Consider the following 21,449-nt stretch of genomic DNA (forward strand, 5'->3'; position numbering starts at 1 on the left):
AATTCATTTAGTCACTCAACAAATTCCTACTTAGCCCCAACTACATGCCTGGCACTGTGTGAAAACACTGGAAAATGGGAAAAATTGGACCCTATCGCCACCGTCAAGGAACTCACAGTTTAATGGGAAAAGCAGATCAATAGCTATGGTGCAGGATGGGACTTTCTCATCTGCAAAATAAGGCTAATAATCTCACAGGCTTATTTTAAGGATTAAATAATATGAAGTGGATTAAACAGTGCCAGACAGCTAGTCAGTGCTTGATAAATGTCAATTTTTTGTCTTTTCCTCTCCCTGACTTAGAATCTCTGCCCCTCCTCCATCTGTACCATCTGGGTTTGGAAAGCCGGGAGGAAGCCTGACGCAGACAGCACGTCACCAGGAGCTGCCATGCACTGCGTGGACATGAAGTCAGGTCCTGCTCAGCGGTGCTATGTCCCCAATCCTGAAGATGAACAGGCAGTGGGAAGCAGACCCCAAGGACCCAGACAGGCCAGGGAGCAGGGCCCCTCCAGCCTCACCCCCTCGGACCCCATCTAAGGAAATCTGCCCATCCTTTGCCCCTTCAGCACCGGGCTTTATCTGAGAATATACATAGCTAAGGATTTACCTTCCCATGGCAGAAGTTTCTCCTAAGGTCGAGGGAAGTAACCGGATGTAGAGGAGAACTTTCTAGACTTGATTCAGGACCTGCTAGATCCCCACCCCAGAGTCTCCAGGCCTTCAGGGAGGAGGGCCTTCAGGGCAGTCCCCGAGTTGCTCTGGGTCTTGGAGCACTCAGCAAACAGTCTGGGTGAGGATGCTTTTGTTCCTTCCAGAAGTAGCATGTTCTGATTCTAAGCAAAGATCCTTCAGGCTGGAGCCTTCACATTGACATACAATGTAAGAAGTGCCCAGGTTAGAAAGCGCCACCATTTTTGCTAATACATGAGGAAAGAGGGAAGGACGACACTGAGCTACACACACACTACTGGAAGTTTCTAATATTGACCAGGTTGAAAGAAGACATTTAATTTTCGATTTACAAAAATCAATGCATATTTTCTGTACTTCTAAAGTAATTACAAACTCAAAAATACTTATGCCTGTTTTGCTAAAAACAACAGGCTGTTGATGAAAAACATTCAAAATTCACAACTGTACAGTTTTAGGTAAATAAAATAATTATTTTTACTGCTTTGTTCAGGCAATTATCTCCCTAGTAATCAGTGAACAAAGTAACTCCCGTGCATCAAGAAGCATTTTATTGCCCAGGAAGTTTCATAATGACTTACTATAGTTCTCTCTAGTAAAAAAGCAAAATCGTCCTTGGTTTTCTGCTGTCACTAGAAAGTAATCTTTATCAAAAGGACTTTGGATAGATAAGCACTAAAAAAATGTAAAGTGCCTCTTCCCAATGTGAAACTATCTCTGAGTGGTAAAAGCTGTATATTAAAACTGCATTACCCAACAAAATGCACATTTTGCAGAGGGGGAAGAAAGAAAAGAGTAAATCGAATCTTCCTGACAATTGTCTTAAATCACACCTTCCTGCCTGCAATTGAAATTAGAAGTCACATGGCTTTGAGTTAAATCAAATTCACCCCGGCAGGAAGATAGGCTGATGCGGCTCCAGTTCTCGCTGATCCTGTCGGGAGGCCCAGATGGAGGAAAACACAAGTCTGTCCTGAAGGAGACTCTCCCTCCACCCGGGATTTGGGGAAACGAGACTCCGGCCAGGTAACTGGACACCTGGCATAATTCTCCCACCAGCCAACGTTTCTCCAAACGCAGCGCATTCCTGACATTGTCTGCTGCCCACTGCAGTGCAAGTGGGTTTTACAAAACAAATCTTTCTCTACAAGCAGGGGTAGGTCCCCAGGCTGGCAGGCTGAGAATTTTAGAGCCATAGTGAAGTCAAACTGAGACGCTCCAGGTGTGGGACAGCTGAGCTGTAACCAGCTCTGGGCTCCCCACTCCTCTCACCTCTGACCTTCTCAGGTGGGTTTCGCTGGGGCAGTCCTAACACACACATCACATCTGCCTGCACTCAAACGGGGTTCAAGTCTGATATTCTGGGTGCGACACCCAGAAAATATATTCCTGACCATACTTCTATGTGAGCTCCAAGAAGGAAGGATGTGGGAATGAAGGAAAGAGGGGAGGAAGGAAGACTGGAGAAAAGAACACATTTCCTGGCCCCATGCCGACCACGTGCTAGGCAGGGCGAGGGTGCTTTCCTGCATGACACCTCATTCAATGGACACAACGATCCTACAATGCTTAAGGAGCAAGTGTCATCATGTCTATAGTTGGGGAAACTGAGGCACGGGGAAACGAAGAGACTTGCCAAGGTCACCCAGCTGTAAATGGCAGCACTGAGTCCCGTCACTGTCTGCCTGTACGCCCTTTTTACCGCACTGAACGAGAAGCTCTGTTTTCTCTCTTCAAAGGAACTGTTGGTTTTACTCGATCTCTGAACTCGCCTTCTCCTAATCTTCCCCGCTCCACTCCTCTAAATCCTCCTCATTCTTCAAAGATGTGTCATAAGTCCCAACTCCTCTGGGAAGTCTGTTCTGATGACACACTCTCCTAGAAATCAATTTTAACCCTCATTACATTAGTTAGCTTGCAAAACATCCTCAACTGTTTTTTGTGCTGTCTTCCCAACCCGATTATGAGCTTTTCAAAGAAAAGGACTGTGTCCTATATATTTGTCATCCCCCACCACACCTGGCACAGTATCAAGTCCACAAGAGGTGCTCAGGAAGCAGCCACAGAACAGCTTGGATTGATGCCTTTAAAATCTGGGTCCCTCTGCTCACCCCTTCCAGTGGCTCCCCAGTTCTCCCAGAGCATTCTTCCCACTGTGGCCTCCAAGGGCTGCACAATCTGTTCTCCAGCCGGCCCCTCTCTGGCCTCACCCTCCACCCCTTTCTCCCACCATCACTCTACTCTAGGCACACTGGCCACCCCGTTGTTCCTCAAACACACCAGGCACATTCCTGCCTCAGGGCCTTTGCACTGGTTGTTTCCTCCACCTGGAACTCTTCCCCTAGACAGAGCTCACTCTTAGTTTCCTTCAAGTCTTCGCTTATAGCAGAGTCCCTGACTATGTCATTTAATTACAACCCCTTCATATTTTTGTCTTTGTTCCACAATATATCCCCAGGAGTTACTAAGTGCTCAATAAATGCTTGATGGATGAAGGAAGGGAAGGATCTGGGCATGTGACCAGCCAGAAGGCAGGAGTGTATCCAGGTCATTGTCACACTCCCAGCCCCAGCAGAGGAGAACAGGAACTCGGAAGCAGGTCTGTAGTCTCTCCCAACCACTCCAGGGCACCCCCAGACCCCAGTAAGCAATGCCAGCCTTGGGGTCCATCTCCCACATCCACCCACAGAGCTAGGGGCCCATGTTATATACACTTCACCCCGAATAGTCCATCTCCTCAATTAAATGGGAGGTTCCTGGCAGACCTGGCCATGTCTGCTGTTTCTTTCTGTGCACCAATCAGTCTCCTCTAGGGTCCCCGACCCACCCCCACGCCCAGAGCCTGAAGGACCCCCCTAGGAAAGCTATGGTCTGAACGAGCGGAGGAGATGGTCCTGTTCCCACTAAGTCCTCTTCGGGAAAACCACACTGCTGGCTGCACAGAGCCACGCCTGGAACCTCCCAGCCTCCCAGAGCGCTCAGTCCCGGGCAGCTCCCCACACGGGCGTCCTCTGCACCTCCTGAGAAGGAGACTCACAAAACTGTCACCTTGTGACCCATCTCAGGGCCCTGCTACTCTCATAAATCCTTCTTCCCGTCTCATCTGCAACCTCTCTGCCAAGGAAAGGAAGGTGCCTGTTTTCTCCTGCTCAGCATCCCTGGAGCAGAAAAACTAGAGGGTCCCTAGCCCCTTCACAGAGCCCCTTCTTACTAACTGCACAACCTTGCACAAGTTAACTACAGTCGCTGAGCCTTGATTTCCTCATCTGTAAAATGGGGGTAACGACCACATCCCACAGGGCTGCTTCGGAGGTTAAAATGAGGTAACACACGTAAAGCATTGGCACATAACAGGCGTTCAACAAATATTCATTCTCTCCCTCTTCCCATCTCTTCCCCAGACAAGTTCAGATCGATTTCGACATTTCTGACACACTGGCCCTTTCTTCCAATTTTTGAATCATTGATAAAAGCCTCTTTTATCCATTTTCCACTGGATTCCCCTTCAAATATAAATCCCCAGGTTCTAATATAATTTTTTTTTAAGTCTGGCCCCATTATAGACTTGGAGGGTCTACATCATGATTCCCGCATGTTATACTTTCCTTCATCTGCTCTTTTAGAAAATGAAGCAAGTCAGTGTATTATTAAACTGAGATTTAGAAGTGGAAGAAACCCAAATGTGAAAAGACAGGCTTCTCCAAGCCGGTGAACTGAGGGGCAGGTCTAAACCCCTCCCACACCCCGCCCAGTCCTCCGCGCCTCCTCTCCCATCACGGAGATATGACGATGGTGCATTAGAATTAGCCCGTCCCGCTCGCTGAGATCCAAGTATCATAACCGCAATAAAGAGAAATCAGAAAAGCACTCTGCTCTGGGACCCGAACCAAAGCAGAGCTAAACAAATCTGTAACAGAAGATCAAAAAGGATCTTCCACATGGATAATAGGAAATGTCACCAGCATAAACAGGAAGAGAGATTAGTTCAATAAAGGAATAAAGTCACATTTGCGGATTTCAAGTAAGATTCTTGCTTACTTCTAACTTGCCAGCATATAACTCACAAGGTTATTAATACGGACTCCTACTGTTTTGGGCAAATAAACAGCTGCTGATGTTTTGTGCCCAAACCACTTTATTAGAGCTTTCCTTTACAGCAATTGTTTTTTCCTTTCCAAATCCTGAGAGGCCCAGACAGCTAAAACAGAGAGAGCCAAGGCGGAACAAATAACAAAGGAGAGAGGAGGCAGCTGTGTGGGAAGGGAAAACGGGGCGGAGGCTGCTGAGACCCTCACGGTCCTGTTCACATCTCTTGGACAAAGTCAATGTTCAAGAGCAAAGAGCGGAAGACACAGATGTGGTGCGGTCGGAAGGGCTATTTTCGCCCTGATGCTTGGAGTTAGACAGAATTCCCCCACATGAGAAGACGAGGATGACCAACCATCCAGGTTTGCCCAGGGTTAAGGGGCCTCCTTGGGCCTGGGAATTTCAGTTTAAAATAGGGAATATCCTTGGCAAATGGGTCAAGCTGGCCACCCTAGAAGACACCTGACAATGCCAGTGCACACAGGAGCACTGAGCACAGTGCCCGGCACACCGTGGGTGCTCAAAAGTCCCATATGGAGTCTAATGAGCTTTAGTCTGCAGCCAGCACACTCCACTCTTCTGCAAGGATGAGTTCCTGGGGCCCCCCAGGACCCAAGAGAAAAGGATCTCCACAGCCTCGGTGGCGACACCTCACTCACCCTTCCAGAGCAAGGCCCCTCCCTCTGGCACCCCAGTCTTGAGGTTGCTCACTTACACAAGGACAGACCAAGCCAGGCTCCCTCACCCACCAGGGTCCCACTTGACCTGAGGCCTCTGAGCTTACACTCGAACACAAGCTTTGATCAAATGATCTCCGGGTCCTCTCTCTGTGAGACTGTCATCTTTTGTTCTTTTCTGCGGAGGGCACAGATGTTGGAGACAGTTTCCCTTCTTGGCTCCCTCACCAGTCACCTCCGTGACCTTGGGCAAACTCTTAAGTCTCTGCGTCTGAATGTTCTCACCTCTAAAACTCTCCCTCACCATATTGTGAAGGTAAAAAGTGATCATGCGTGGACGGCACGTAGCCTAGTCCCTGACACACAGGAGTAGTTCTCTTCCTCCAGGCCCTCTGATATGATCAATCTTTAATTATTTATGTGCCTGTTGCTCTTAAAACAAATCAATGGTTTGGCTAGGATTCTCACCTGTCACTTCTGTAGCTTCGAATCTCTCCTTATCTTTCCTACTCTCATATTCATGAGCTCAAGTAATTTTGGTACCATTCTCCTAGGTCCCCAGATGCCACTAGTATGATGCTTGTTAACCCAAGTTTCCAAACCTGTCCTCCTCGGGTCCCTGAATTACTTTCCTGCTCCTCTGGGATCTCAATGGCCTTTAACTCTAAGTTCCAAGAGGAGAGAGATGGATGGACAAGTCAGACTGGTGAAGCCAGACAAGGCACCAGAGCTTGTTAAGACGCAGCACCCAATGATCTTAAACAGGGTGCTCCACTCTGAGACTTAAACTCCGGATGGAAGGAACAGAACAGACAGAAATGGCGGAATGAACCCATTCATGCCAAAGATTTGGCCCCAAGTCTCCTCTTCGGGCACCATTTTTCATTGTTCTCCTCTGTCCCAAGGAAATGGGTGAAGACGCCCCTTCTCTGGATCTTCCCAAACACTGGACTTCTGTGAGCTCTGGAAGGGCACTGGTAACAAAACACAGGCGGGTGGAGCATGTCTGCCGGCTCCAGTGCCATTTTAGCAGTGGCAACATACAGGAAGCCTGTCTCTGTCTCACTGGGGCTGGACTAGCATCATTCAGGGCAGCTTCATCTCCCAAAAACAAACCTTTACAAAACCGAAATTGAATATCAGGCGGTAAAAGAGAACTCCATCTCAGAACTGCATGCCCACTGGGATGACCTGTCCTAGCAAAATATTTTAATCCATACTCGTGCAGCCAGAAAAAATATCAAAGCATTAGTGTTCATATAATCAGGAATCTTCTTGCTTCAAGTTCCAGTTGGCTTCACTCAGCTGGGTCTACAGAATACAGACCCACACAGAAGATTCCAGAATAGCATTTGTTCCCATTCACTGCCATGATATACTGTATGTTGGAATAGTTGTATGGTAATTTGTTATTAACAATAATTTAAGCTTATAAATGATTAAGTTTAATAAATTGAAGGGATTTCAAGGTTATCATATTCTCTTGCATACTAATATGCTTTCCTGAGGAGGAAAGAAAGGGATGGAGTGAGAATGAAAGCAACATGTTGGGACGTGCGTCGTCCTGACCTTGCCCCGGGTCATATGCCCTGCATGAGAAGGCACGTGTGAGGAAGGGAAAGACATCGAGAACTCTTGTGCTCAAAAACCGCATTGCAGAATGAAGCTGACTCTGACCCCAAAGGCAAAGTAAGATTTGATAAGATGACTATTTTAGGTGTTATAGAAATCAAATCTCTGCCAAATTCAAGGCAGGACTCCTAGCCCTAGTGAGACATTCAAGGTCAGCAGAAAAGGCGCAGCCCACCATTCATTGAACCTGGATTATCAATCAACCAGCAACCTAACCCACTCTGCCCCTTGCTCCCTACTGCACTGCCCACAACATTTATGGACTTCCAGACCTCCAGCTCCATGCATAATCCTCTTTCTCCCAAAACCTCACCTTGCCATCTTCCGGCTACATTCGCCACTCATCTTCAACTTAGTGTTTCCCCAAAGGACCTTGGGTGCAACATTACCTCCACTTGGACCAACGTCCTATCCACTTCTCCATGGGGCAGCCTCTCTGTCCCAGGCTCCAGGATAGATCCATCTAACCAAAAAGGGCAACAATCCTGAGGAGACCCTCGAGTCCTGGGTCAAGGCAATAGCCCATTCAGCTTTTCAAGGGAAGTGAAGACAGAAATCCTATAGGATGGGAAGGAAGCTGCTCTCATAACCTCGTATGCGGCTCTGAATCCCATAAACACCTTTGGAAAGACACAGGCCAGCCTACCCCAGGTGAGTGAAGCTGACCTTCAAGGCCCTCTCAAACCAGAAAACCACACTGTGGCCCTCCGACATTTCATTCTGAATTCTCCTTGAGCTTCTACATCAACCTACTTATCAAGGGCAAATAACAATTTATGTCAAGTGAGTGGGAAAGAATGTCAAATTCATTTATTTTACAGCCTACGCACTTCTGGATGGAAATGAAAATTCTTTGGCCATGGGAAGAAGTTGTATTCTTTGGCAAGGGTTTTCTGGTCCGTGAAGACGTGGTCTTGAGCTATGAATAAAGGTAACTGGGCTCAACCTCCAAATCCTGCTATTGAACTCTCTCAACATATCAATCACGGTTACTAATATAATTCCACATGCCACAGTTCATTCTGAAGGATAAAGGCTTTACTGCTTAAATGACACCCTTTCCTCAAATAAACTCCGAGCATTCGGCACACATCACATCCTGTTCTTCACAGCCCTGCCAAGTCAAGGATCAGATGAGGAGGACACCAGCCAATTCGAGGGACATCCAAAAGCTTTAAGAGCAAAAACTCTCCCAATATCCAGGTCTACGACATTTTCTGATTTTTAGGGGCCACATTTGGTTTGTAATCACAGTGAGCAACCTGCTGTTACCGACCCGACGTACATTAACATGGCCATAATATGCCCAATAAACTTTTAGAAACAAAAAGCAGTTAATGATCCATTTCTCCTGTTGTCGGGATAATCCAGACTCAATGAAGTAAGATAATGGATTTAGAAATTAGTTATATAAGGTAATACATTATTAATCATGGTATTCAGAAGGGTGAATAGATGTTATAAGAACACCACCCAGGAATTCAATTTCCTTTTAGATTTGTTTACTTTCTTCAATTCTTTATGCTACCACCATCCCTCACAGAAATGTACCAGTCTGATCTTTTCTCCCAAAACAATGATTTTCAACCTTTTTTTCAAAAAAGAAGCAGAGCCCTTTTAAAATGAAATATTTTACAGAACACTAAATATAAAACAGACGAAAGGGGAGCTGCACTGGTTGTAAGGAGGGGACAGGGTGCGTGCAGGAGGGGTCCAGGAGCCTCACCCCTTTTACTTCTCAGGCCCCACATCAAAACTTCTAGAAGCTTGGGGCTCCCAGGGACAGAGTTTGAAAACCACTGCCCTAAGACATCTATGCAAAGCAAAATTTAGGTATATAATATAGAATAGAGGCATAATATACTTATTTATGATATATGTAAATAAATATATACATATATATATAAATACACAAATCACGAACACCGATAGCCCAAGAGAAAAAGTGGCCAAGGACACCAAGGCAAGGAGAGAGCAAACATAGTGACCGGAGGAGGATGCTAAGTTCTATAGTAATCAAAGGAGTAGAAATAAAAGGAATAGAACATCTGACAGTAATTATATTTGCCCAGAAAAAGCTGCATGATAATGCTGAATGCTGGCCAGGCTCTGTAAAATGAGTGCAATAACACATTGCTGTTGGCTATTTAGAAAATCTTTTCTTTTGAAAAACAGTCTTTCATAAAAGTGTTCATACTCTTTGAGGCAGTAGTAATTCCACTTCTGGAAGTACATCCTTAAAAATAACTCAACAGAAGAAAACAGCGAAGTGAAGATGTTCATTTCTGTGTTATTTATAATAGAAAAGGAAATGTTCAAAAACAGGGAAGTGGTTAAATCAATAATAGTATATTGATGGTGGAATATTATGTAGTCATTAAAAATACAGTAAAAGTTTCTTAAAAAACCTCCACTTAAGCACTTCTCCAGATTAAGCGTGCCTTCATTCCTCCTGTGAAACAAACCCCAGGATGCCTTCGTCCCTCCAGGTCCATGTTTCTCTCCTACCTCCATTCGCATCTCCTGCTAACAACTGAGTTGTATGCTTACCAACAGTCCACTGGGTTTGTTCCCAGATGTGTGTATACTATTGGTACTTGTCACTGTACCAGCATAATTTAATTACACAGTATATGAGCCAATGGAATATGACTGTTAAAAAGATGAGAGCTGCTGTTTCCAAGAAAATTAATTTAAATGCTTTGGAAAGACTTTATAAAACTAGTCACTTAAATAGCAAATTACATGTGAGCAAAATCACTGCAAAAGCCCAGACAAAAGTTATAAAAATTTAGGCTACTATACTGAGATTGCTTCAAAGGATCTTTAAGTTCTCAATGAATTTTAAAGAAAACAGAATGAAAATCAGACTTCGTAAACAGCACATTGTGAGAGTGGTTTATGCAAGGAAGATGATCAGAAAGGCAAGTGGCAGACACAGCCCAACTGATGTAAGACCAAGCCGTGGAAGGTTGTCAAATGAATGGACATCTTGAATACTATTAAATTAAATATTCAATGTACGTGATGTAATATTTTGTTTTATTCTCCACTTTAACCAACTTTTCAATTAACTAACTTAAACCCTGACTGTGTTGAATAAAAGGATTCTATCTTCCTTTAAAAACAAGTCCATGGGACCGGCCCGGTAACACAGTGGTTAAGTTCCCGTGCTCTGCTTCAGCGGCCCAGGGTTCACCGGTTCAGATCGCAGGCGTAGACCTAGCACCACTCATCAAACCACTTTGTGGCAGCATCTCACATAAAATAGAGGAAGACTGGCAATAGATGTTAGCTCAGGGCCAATCTTCCTCAAAAAAAAAAACAAGCCCACTACAACAGGGACCAGGAGTGTCTTGATTCACCACTGTATCCAAAGTTCCCTCCCCAGGGCACATATTTGGTCTCCAGTAAATAAGGATTGAATCAATAAACTATGTAACAAACATGAAAAAACCCTTCTAATAAAAAACAAACAAAAAAGCAGAATAAAAAATTACATGTAAACCACAAGGACATCTTCGTTTTTAAATATGGAAGCAGATGGACCAAGCTGGAAGGGAATACTCAAAATGCAAAATAGTTGTGTTAGAGTAGAATAAATTAGAGGCAGTTTTATACGTTTTAATTTTCTTTACCATTGGCGCATTCTTTTACAGATTCAAAAAGATACTAATCAAGAAGAGGAAAACGCTGATTTTGTGTCTATTGGACTTCCAAAATAAGAGGTGAAGCAACATGTCCAGTCCGTAAGTTCTCCAACACTTAGGCCTCCTTCAGCACGCTCTCGACTTAATCCACCTCACCATCTCAAGCAAACCCATCTTTGTCCTCCTGACACCCAACCTCTTCTAACACGTCCTATGAGTTTCCAACTCGTCAGGACGCTACTTTTGAAATCTGGAGTTATCCGCCTTCTCATTTACTATCTTTTTGGTTAAAAAAACATTCTCAAAACTGCAATTTACATTCCCAAGAGACTCCCAAACACCATCTAATTAAATCCTTCAATCAGAAAACAAATTAAAATGAAATATCACGCAACCCCCAAGAGCAAAATCAACTTTTCAGTCAGGACTGGAACAGACCTCCAGCGTGATGCTCCAAAGCCTCTTCTAATTGCAAGTCCCGTGGAACATCCTGCAGAACATTTTGTGACATTTGCAGCTTCTGGGACAACTTTCCTTCCAGAGCAAAAAAGGAACCTGAGCAGGGCCCCAACGCCAAACACATTTGTTTGAGAATGGAAACCCTTTCATTAATGACTAACCAGTGTGCTAGGCATCCGCACTGTGTGCTCGTTCATTCATCCACTCAGCCATCCAACACCTACTCTCTGTCCACTGTGCCAGGAATGGCTCTGGGTGTTCCGCAGACGCATTTTAAGTGAAAGTGACCTCTGCCTCTCAGAATGAAACAAAAGCAAACCCAGAGCTTCCTGAGTTTCTCCACAGAGGAGTCTCCAAGCGGGAAGACTAGGACTGCATCATCCCTCGGCCATCTTCTGAGCTCCCTCACTCTGACACCCACTCCCACCATCAAGTGACTCCAGGAGAGTGACCCTCTTAGGAGACAGTATAGTACGTGGTTAAGAACACAGACCCTACAGCCACATTAGCTGGAATGAAGTCCCTGCACCACCGCGAACCAGCGGTGTGACCCTAGACGAATCATATAACCTCGCCATCCGTGAGATGGAGCTAAGACTACCTACCTCCTAGGGTTGTGAGGATGCAATAAGCCCGTATATGTAAAGCACTTGGAATAGCGCCTGGCATATAATAGGTGCTATATAATTTTTAGCTTTTATTATTATTATCCCTTCTTCCCCCTGGGCTCAGCAGAGTAAACTGGATTACTCAAAAGTCTCTACTGACTAGAGGAAACTTGACAGTGGAATACACATAAACGGTCCATATCATCAAGTACCAGAGTCTCACCTCGTGCTTCCTCACCCTCTGCCTTCAGAGTGCTCCACTTGGCCAGTTCCAAACTTTGTAGCCCCTTACCAAAATAAGGTAAATCCCTAAATTTACTTTAAATTCCCCAAATCCGAGCTCTGGCATCACTGGGGAACCTGTCCCTCGTCATCGCTACACCATCAGGGCACAACCAGCCAAGTAACCCCTGCCCTCTGCCTGCCTCGTGTCCAGTCTTCCCACGTCACCGACCCTTCCCCATCCCCTACGGGTTGTGGCTTCCGTCTTTCCGTCCAGAGAATCTGGTCATTTCTGAATATCCACAGGAGTCGAATACAGTCATCGCACACACACAAGACAACGGCACCAACACATGTTTCAAGGATCCTGCGCCCTCTTTTTTCCCCATCTCTTTCAATTTTTTCAGGTCGGTATTTGAAAGTTCCGAACAAGGCACAGTTATAAGGTTTCCCGGGAGCAAAATCACAAAGGCTCCTTTCAACTTCCACGCTGCACTCATTTTCATGTAGAGCCTTATACACCACGTGACATGGTCCACAGTCAACCTGATAGGGGCCGGCTCTGCGATGAGCTCACCAGTTAACGACGTCTGCTCACGGCTTCCCGAGTGGTCCCTTGCTCACCTGCGCCCCGACCAGACCAGAAAGCACAAGAGACTTGTCTTCCAGGAACATATACACGCACAGAGATTTAGGGAACGAAAATCTCTCAAAATCTGTGGGCAAACTGGAAATGTCAAAGTGAGGTATGGCCTTGTGTCTCCCTGGGAAGATTCTGAATCATGCCGGGGGGCAAACATTGTACTTCTATTGCTGATTAATTGTCAATCCAGACCCCGGGGATGGAAAAGGACAAGGAAGAAATAGCAGTAACAGGCTCCATCAGATAGATAAATGGGTCTGCCAAGCGCAGCGCCAGGCTGAGAGGCAGAGGCAGGTATGAAAGAGAAGCCGTACATGGTCTCCTTTTCTGAAGAAGTGTCCTCAAGCCATGGCTTGTTATGGACTCGTCAGTCAGGAAGTATAACGGATGTGCACACCTCTCCTGCACTCACCTGAACCTCCCCTGGGAAGGAACTATTCTAGACACTTGGGGAAACACCAAACGTGGACAGAGCAGCTGTGCCTACCCTGGCAGAGGCAGCAGCCACAAGGGTTGGATACAGACACCCACGTGTAAACAAAAGAGAATGTTCCTGGGAGAGAAAGCCTTCCATCCAACTAGATATTGGCCACCGTCTGCCGCGTGCTGGACCCAGAGCCTGGCGGGCCTGCCAGGTTTACAGTCGAACGAGGCTCCCTGCCCTTAAGAGGCTCAGACGCCTGGTAGAAAGCGGGGGGGGGGGGCGGGGGGGGGGGAGGTGGGGGGAGCAGGGAGGCAAAGAAAAGAGAAGTGTGAACGTGAGAGACGCGCGTATGTGCACGCCCGGCGCCAGTGCCCGCGGCGCCCGAGCTCTCCATCCCCTGCCTATGACAGCTCATCAGACAGGGTCGCCTCAGGAGAGCGCCCTGTACTCCATCCTCCCCTTGGCCTCAGCCCTGGCCTGCAGCGCAACCACCCGGCTCAGCCTTAGACTCCAGACCCACCCCACGCGGGTCTGTCTGCTCCGCCCCAGTCTCTCCCTGGGCCTGGGAGTGGAGCTACTGGAGAGAACAGCCTTCCCCCCGCCGCGAGCGGCACCGCGGGGAAGGCGCAGCCCAGGGCGGGTTCTCTCTTTCCTGGGCGGAAGCGCCACCGCAGTGGACAGAGCTCCCGGCTCGGCGCTTCTTCTCCGCGTTGACGCCTGCTCCTGGAGAGGGTCTTGAACCCGCTGACCGCGGTGGGGGTGGGGACCGCTATAGGTTCAAGCAGCACCCCCAGCCACAGATCCCCCTGCATTTCTAACCGCCTACGTACCGCGCACAGCAGGGCTGGGTCTATGGAATCTTCCTAGCCCCGGCTTGTCCCATAGCCTCTAGGTTCTAAATGCCAGTGGCTGGGGCCTCGCGGGCATCTCGCCCTGGGCCCTTACAGTGGCCAAATGAGCTCTACTGCCCGCGCGCGCTCTCTTGTACACACACAAACATTCACATGCACACACACTCTGAGCCGGACCTGTGTGCGATCCCAAGAGCCCACGAGCAACCAGCACGGAGTCACACGCACATTTGGACACGTGCGCAGCGCGCCCCCACACCGCCAGCCAGCTGCACACACCCGCGCGTGTAACCCCGCGCACACACGTGTGCCCTGGAGAAGGGCGCACAGCCGCAGACACCGAGGGTCCCGCACTCTGGCAAGAGCGTACACGCAGACCCCCAAGCGCCTGCAGCCTCAGAGCCCCGCAGTCGCTCGGTAGATGCGGACCAGCCCAGCGCACCCCGCGCCGCTCTGGGCACTCCCGGGTCTCGTGGGCGGCCCAAGTTTCCCGGGACGCCCGTACCTTGGATATGCTGCTTGATGACATTCTCCAGGTGGTCCAGCCGTTCAATAATCTTCAGGGTGTCCCCTTTATCTTCCTCCAGCTTCTTGTCGGGTGCCGGCTCCTGCCCCCGCACATACACGCTGGCGATGTAGTTGGTGACCCAGCCCACGTAGAGCAGACATATGATGTTGGTCATGCCGCTCAGGATCACACAAGTGGACACCAAAGTTTTGGTCTTCCTGGTGCACACCATTCTGGGCTCCCTCCTCCATATAGAGCTCCCAGGGGCCCCTCCTCGACGCGCGCCCGGGACTCCCCCGCGCTCACACCCCCTAGCACGCCCCGGGCCGCTGGGCGCCCGAGCACCTGAGTCCCGAGGTTCTCCAAAGACCGATCTGCTGGCAGTGGAGCCGCCGTGCCCAAGTTTGGAGCTCCCGCCGCTGGCCACCCGGAGAGAGAGCTTGACAAAGGAAATGAGGTGGAATTTTTTTCCAAATTAAAAATCTCCGAGCCCTTCTCGGGGCGGTCACGGGTGGCCGGCAGCCGCGCGCCCCGGAACGCGCGTCTGGGAAACTTTGCCACAGCCTGGGTCCGCGGCCGCGCCGCTTCCCATCGCCAGCCGCGGGCTGTCTTGGCGCTCCGACCGGCCCGCGCTGCTAGAAGGACGGCGGCGGCGGCAGCGGCGGCAGCGGGGAGATCGCGGAGCAGAGCGGCCCGGCCCCCTCCGAGCGACAAGCGCGGCCGCCAATCGCGCTCCGGCTCGGGAGAAGGGCCGGTGCCGGGCGGCCGCGGACCAACCGCGAGGGCGCGGGGGGCGGAGTCCGGTCCCTGGGCCCCACCTGCCGTCTGCCCCTGGCTCCCGCCCTCCAGGGACACGCCTGAGCCTCCACCCGCGCCCGCGCTGCCCGCCCCGGACTCGAGGCTCCCGGAGAGGACGCGCCGCCAGCCCCAGCCCCGAGGTCGGCAGATCCCACCTCTAGGGAAATCCACCTCTTGCTCTTGCGCTGGAACCGCCGGTCTTCCGGGGGTGGCGCAGCTCAGCGCCCCTCACCCGCCCCAGCCGCGGGGCTTCTCGCTCTGGTCCCACCAGCGGGCTCCCCGCCCCTTTTTCTGGTTGCCAGGACGCAGAGAGGCCAGGGCAGCGTGGGCCGGATCGCCTGTCCGATCTTGCCCTTGGTTAGGCGCCGTGGGCATCGGCTTCTTCCTTGGCCTCACTCCGACCTCCACTCTGTCGGACGCCCCTGTCCTCTGGCCTCCTGGATGTCTCCAGACTTGGCAACTGTCAAAGGAGCCAACACTACTAGGAATCTCATAGAAGATTTTGGACCACCACCACCACCCCCTCTCGAAGATTTTTGCCCTTATCTAGATTTTTTTTTTAAGTCTGTTTAGCTCACAGGACAAAGCTGTGTCCTGTAACTCCAGTTGTCGTCCATATGGGACCAGGCTCATCTCAGTGCATAGGGAAACCCTGCTCAGAAATACTGGAGTGGGTAGGGGGTAAGCTCTCTGTGAACTATAAAGCCCCTTCGTGTGGTGTTCACGACTGACGTTAGGGAGGAGAGAACTGTAACTGACAGTGAAGGAGCATGACTAGACTTCCATCGTTGACACTATTTTGTTTGTTATTAAAGCAAATATACTTATACATATTATCCCCTTCTACTGAACTCACTTCTTCTCAGCACCTGAATAGAATTCCTTTAAACAGTTTTAGAGACAGATTTCTAGCCTCTTCTCCATCTGTGGGGTGCACTTCCCTCGCCTGAAGAGTTCGAGAGGCAGCGTACTGCATGCCCACTTTGGGTACCAGCACCCCAACCAGCCATGGTAGTAGTACTCAAGGTGGTTCCCTCAAGTGATGTCCTCTGGATGCAAAGAACTGGCTCCACAAGAGGGAGGGCACAAAACAGAAGAAGGGGCACTTTATGGCCTTCGGCCGGGGCCCCTTCAACCAGTGCTTTGCTTACAAAAATCCCCCAAAGGATGCTGTGAAAATAGACACCAACTAGGGATCCTGGAAGATTTCTCTCTGCCCATGGCTGGAAGAGAGAACAACAGGTGGGCTGGGGGGAGAGGAGAGGAGGATCGTATGTATGTGTCCATATATTTGAGAAGAGAGGATATGCACTATTCCTGAAAAAAATCAAAGTGAGGAAACCTGCATCTAGGAAGGAATCAAACCTGTCTGTCCCTTTCTTCTCCTCTGGAAGTACAACCAGCTCACAAACGAAAGATCGGGACTGTCTTCTGGTTGGAGCAATGGCCTTGAGAACAGCTAATGACAAATGTCTAATTCTTCCTTCTGTTCTGCACCCTGTCCCGGGAGGAGCCCTGGAAGTTCAGCTCTTCCCAGGATCTCCCTAAACCACCACAGGGCTAGACAGAGAGGAAGTAATACTCATTTTTCACATTCTTAATGGGGGAAAAAAAAGCCTCAAGTTTAAAAATAAGTTTCAAGGAGAAATCAAAGTGGATTGTAGGACCTTAAATTTTTGTCCAGCTGATCCTCTAAGATAATTTATGACTGTGGAGAGGATGAAAGCAGCAAAAGAAGAATTCAGAATAGTCTCCTCTCTGAAAGGTCACAGGGTCAAGCTGACCAGTTGAGAGAATATTCGCTGGAGGTGCAGCCAGACTCCAGGACGCTAATCCCAGATCCACCACGTATTAGTTACGTGGGCTTGGACAAGTTTCAAAATGTTGCTGGGGCTCGATTCCCTCATATGTCAAATGTAAACAATACTCGCTGAAGGAGTGGTTGTGAAGATTAAATGAGAGAATGCACCAGAAGGGGCTTTAATTAGTGCAGGACACATAGTGGGTGCTCAGGATCAAGTGAGTTTCCTTCCAGAATATGGTCCCTCCCCTTCCAGGCCAGAGCTCAACTCTGTGAACTCCATCCTGCTGTTTAGCAATACTTGGTTTCTCCACCAAGGAATGTCAGTGCTCTCTCCGCTGACGGAAGCTAACAGGAACTAAGGCTGCAGGCAGCAGGTTGGCTAGCTGGGCTCCAGCACGTTGGCTTTCTACTCATAGTGTCTGTCTTCACCATCAGTAGTGCAGGGATCTGCGTAAGTTGAGAGGATGTTCACAGTGGGAAGCTGGTTTCAGGGACTATTGGCCCCAGTACTCTCGAATTTCCACTTAAGGCTCCCAACCCCTTGGTTATAAGCAAGTGAATTGGAAGGGAGCACAAAGACCTTACCCACTAAGGTTTTACAGTTACAAGGCCAGAAAAGAGTTAGCCCCCATGTAAGCCCTCCTGGAAACAATACCTGGGTAGAGATTCATATCTTTGGCCCTCAGTTCAATTATAGTCAATCCAACAAGTAATTCTTGAGCCCCTGAGGTTTCGGCTGAATGACAGTTGCCCTGGGCCTTGCCCAGTTTACTCCAGACATGTGGATCAAACCTGAGTCTCACAGTCTCAATATAGGCCTCTTTGCTGAGCCTGGAAAGCTGCTGAAAATCTTCCTTGAACTGGGAGGATGTTTCTGAGTCTCCAATTAGGTCATTTATCTAACTGCTAAGTGTTTTCTTGCCTTTATTTTCAATAAATCCTGCCTCAGGGGATCATTGTGAAGTTAATCAGACAAAGGATGTGGACACGCCCAGTAGAGACTCTAGTAGAATGTATTTCTTTAAACTTATGACTGGCATTTGAACCTGGGGTCTCCGTCCACTCCTGCTGCTAGAGGGACGTGAGTACCATGAAGAATCTACAAAAAGAGCTGGAGATCCTTGATAAGGTCTTCCCAGTACAACCTTTGGATTTCACCCATCTTTTATATTGGGTAGGCAGCTGCCCTCTTCATGTGATTTAAGGGGGAGCTAAGTAGGACTTCTTACCCACAAGTACAGCCACACTGTCACCCCACGAATGCTAAGACTTCATTCAGAATATCTTCGATAACAGGATTGGAAGAGCCAGTCATTAATGGAGTTTAACTACCAATTGATTACATTCTAAGTGGAGTACCCTAACCTGGGGGTTAAAAAGGAACAGTGGACCAGTCTTGGCCAATGGCAGGAGTCCACTCATTAGAGAGGGATGTCAGTCGTCATCTCTACCCACCAGATGGCAGCACCATGCAAAGTCTTGGTGCCAGAGGTACCAATCGGAATTTGGGGGCTACAGGGGAAAAATGGGTCCGGAAGGTAGAAAGCCTCAATCCCTAGTCTGGCTGTGTGGGAAGTGGGGTTGCCGAGTCCCCAGGAAAAAAGACATCGTTGGGTCTTCCGGCAGGGCCGGATGCAAGGTTAAGAGACAAAGGCTGTGGAGGAAAAATAGGTCCAAGATTGGATTCTGCCAAGCCACAGGACTGAGGGGTCACTGATAGAAGAGGCACACTTCTGGGGGAGAGAAGGTAAAGGAAAAGAGGATTGTTGTTTAGTACCTACATTGCGTCAGGCCTAGTGGTCTTGATATGTCGTCCCTTGAGCACAGACTGGGGAGCCAGACATCTGAGTTCATATTCCAGGTCTGCGATTTACTAGCTGTATGGTCTTAGGCAAGCTACTTAACCTCTCTGTGCCTCGTTTTCTTCATCTATAAAATGGGGATAATAATAATGATGCCTACCTCACAGAGATGTTGATGTCAGATGATGAGATGTCAGAATTACATGAATTCATGTATATAAAGCACATTAAAGGCTCAATATAAGTATTAGCTATTGTTATTATTACTATCTCTGAGCTCCAAAGTATCTGAAAGGTAGATGAAAGGAGAGAAGAAAAGCCACTCCGGGGGAATTTTCCTCTAACTTGGAGCAGAGAGTCCTAGAAATGGATTCTTGGCTCTTCTTTCACCTTATTGAAGGGCCCAAAGCAACTCCTGGCTGAATTGCAGGGCGGATCCTGACAGGAATCCTGCAACTAGACCCATTTACCCATCTGTGCACTTATCATTCACTAAGCGTTTCGCGGTACCTGCTCTGTGCTAGACCAACGCTAGGTGCTGGTAACGTGGAGAGGACCCACAGGGCTGCACCCCGCCCTCAAGGAGATCGCTGTTTAGTGAAGGAGGACGACAACTGCCATACTGTCTGATCAGCACCCATCTGAGACGTGACATTAGCATGAAAGAGAAAGGTGCCAGCAGTTGATGGAGGCACCAAGTTCCTTTCCAACAAGTGGTTGTGGAACTTCCTGATGGCTTCACTTTTGCTCAATCACCAGTCCGCTCTGCGGGGTGGGAATTTGTCCTTTAGACGTGGAGGAAAATATTTGCATTTAACAGACCGAGGATTGACATCCAGAATATATAAAAAATTTATGTAAACCAATAAAATAGAGAGGGAAAAACACCCAGTGGAAAAATGGGCCAAGAATATGTGCAAGCAATTAACTACAGAGGAAGTACAAATACATGAAAGGATGCTTAAACTTGTAAAAATCAGGAAGTATGTTTTTGAAATATAGATGCCATATGTCACTTGTCTGATTGAAAAATTTAATGTGATAATTTTCAAGTATGACGAAGAATATAAGAGAAATAGTACTCACATATCCTGCTGGTGGAAGCGTAATTGGTACAATCGCTTGGGAATGCAGTTTGACAGTAATGATGGAATTAAAAATGCATGTACCCTGTGACCTTGTACTCAAAGTGTGGTCCATGGGCCAGTAGCATTAGCATCGCTTGGGTGCTGGTTAGAAATGCAGAATACCAGGCCCAGCCCACATCCACTGAATCGGAATCTGCCTTCTAACGTAATCCCCAGATGAGTCATCTATACAAGAAAATCTGAGAAGCAATACACACGAAACTGTTACCCGTATATTTTCTTTGGGAAAAGAACCACAATTAAGTGTAGTGGCCAGCTTCCGAACTTCTTACCAGTAACGTGAATTTTTACAATGAATTTTCTTAATGTAATACTTGTGAAATTTGTTATTATTTTTTTAATTTAAAAAATGATTCCTTTGGTTGTGCTGAAATCTGCTTCGCATTGGTTGCTTTGTGACCAGAGCTAGTCTTGCAACTACTCCACACCTGTCTCCTCATCTAAAATAGGGAGAACTGTTAGACCTGCGAATGGCCGGCCCAGCCTTACACACTGCTTAGCTTCGGGCACATCACAGCAAGCCCAGCTCAGCCTTTGACATTCATATGACGATTCCTTATCGTCAGGAAAATGGTCATCCTTTATGGTTTATGGCACAAGGAAGAAAGCGATAACTGCAGGAGGAAGATTTCTGCCAAATGGAACAAATACACACACGCACACACAATTCTTGAGCTACTTATGCTAGTTGTGTGTGTTTCCTATTGAAACAATGAAAGGAATCGCCAATGTACATACCCGCTCCCACCACATAGTGAGAGCAGAAATGGGACCAACCACCACCTCTTTCTTTTGCTCCCTCAGAGTAATTTCTTAGTTTGTGTATTTTACATAAATAACATTATTATAGACTTGTCTGCTGGTGGAGATGCAGTAAAAGATTTTATAAAAGTTTTGACTTCCTGTTCTTTAAAAGGATGCTCAGTGGGAGATATGTTGATCAGTAGAATATGGTGGCTACACGTACGTAATCAGACAGACTTGGGTTTGAAATCTGGTTGTGTCTAGTTCTGTGAATCTGGGCAAATTACTTACATTCTTGTATCTCAATTTCCTCACCTGTAAAATGTAATATCTACCTCATAGGGTTGTTGTAAAGATTAAATAAAATAAAACTTGTAAAGCTTGCGACTCGGTCTGTGGTAAGCATTTAACAAATGTTAGTTTTAACAGTGCTTAACACTTTTATTTCAATGCTAAATCATGGTACTTCATTTCTAATTCATGATTATACATATTCTATAGCATATATTCAGGAACCCCACCTTTCTGTAGCCCAGGGACCAAATTTATACTTTTGATGTTTTATTACTTAAAAGATGACTATCAGTTTTCTATACAATTTATAGTAGAACCAAGTAGACCTACACAGAGCAGCGATGTGTCTTGTTAGACCACCTGTACCTCCAGGGCAGGTAGGCATACGAGGACTGTTCAATCCACA

The 21,449-nt window shown here is 47.7% G+C and overlaps 1 protein-coding gene across 7 annotated transcripts in view; it reads right to left on the reverse strand.

The window, feature by feature from the left end:
- The window catches only part of GALNT18 (polypeptide N-acetylgalactosaminyltransferase 18), a 351,784-nt gene extending 336,578 nt beyond the window's left edge, over nt 1-15,206 (reverse strand). For 4 of the 7 annotated variants that reach the window (XM_070624318.1, XM_008542398.2, XM_070624317.1 and 1 more), the window contains exon 1: nt 14,451-15,165. In XM_070624318.1, the coding sequence (XP_070480419.1) occupies nt 14,451-14,685 (235 nt within the window). In that variant the 5' untranslated portion in view covers nt 14,686-15,165. Of the gene's footprint in view, nt 1-14,450 lie in introns of all 7 variants that reach the window. The other 3 variants (XR_011541200.1, XM_070624315.1, XM_070624314.1) reach the window with 2 other exon arrangements.
- Nucleotides 15,207-21,449: the final 6,243 nt, after the last annotated feature.

This window comes from Equus przewalskii, chromosome 6 (assembly GCF_037783145.1).
Source record: "Equus przewalskii isolate Varuska chromosome 6, EquPr2, whole genome shotgun sequence".
NCBI classification, from domain to species: Eukaryota; Metazoa; Chordata; class Mammalia; order Perissodactyla; family Equidae; genus Equus; species Equus przewalskii.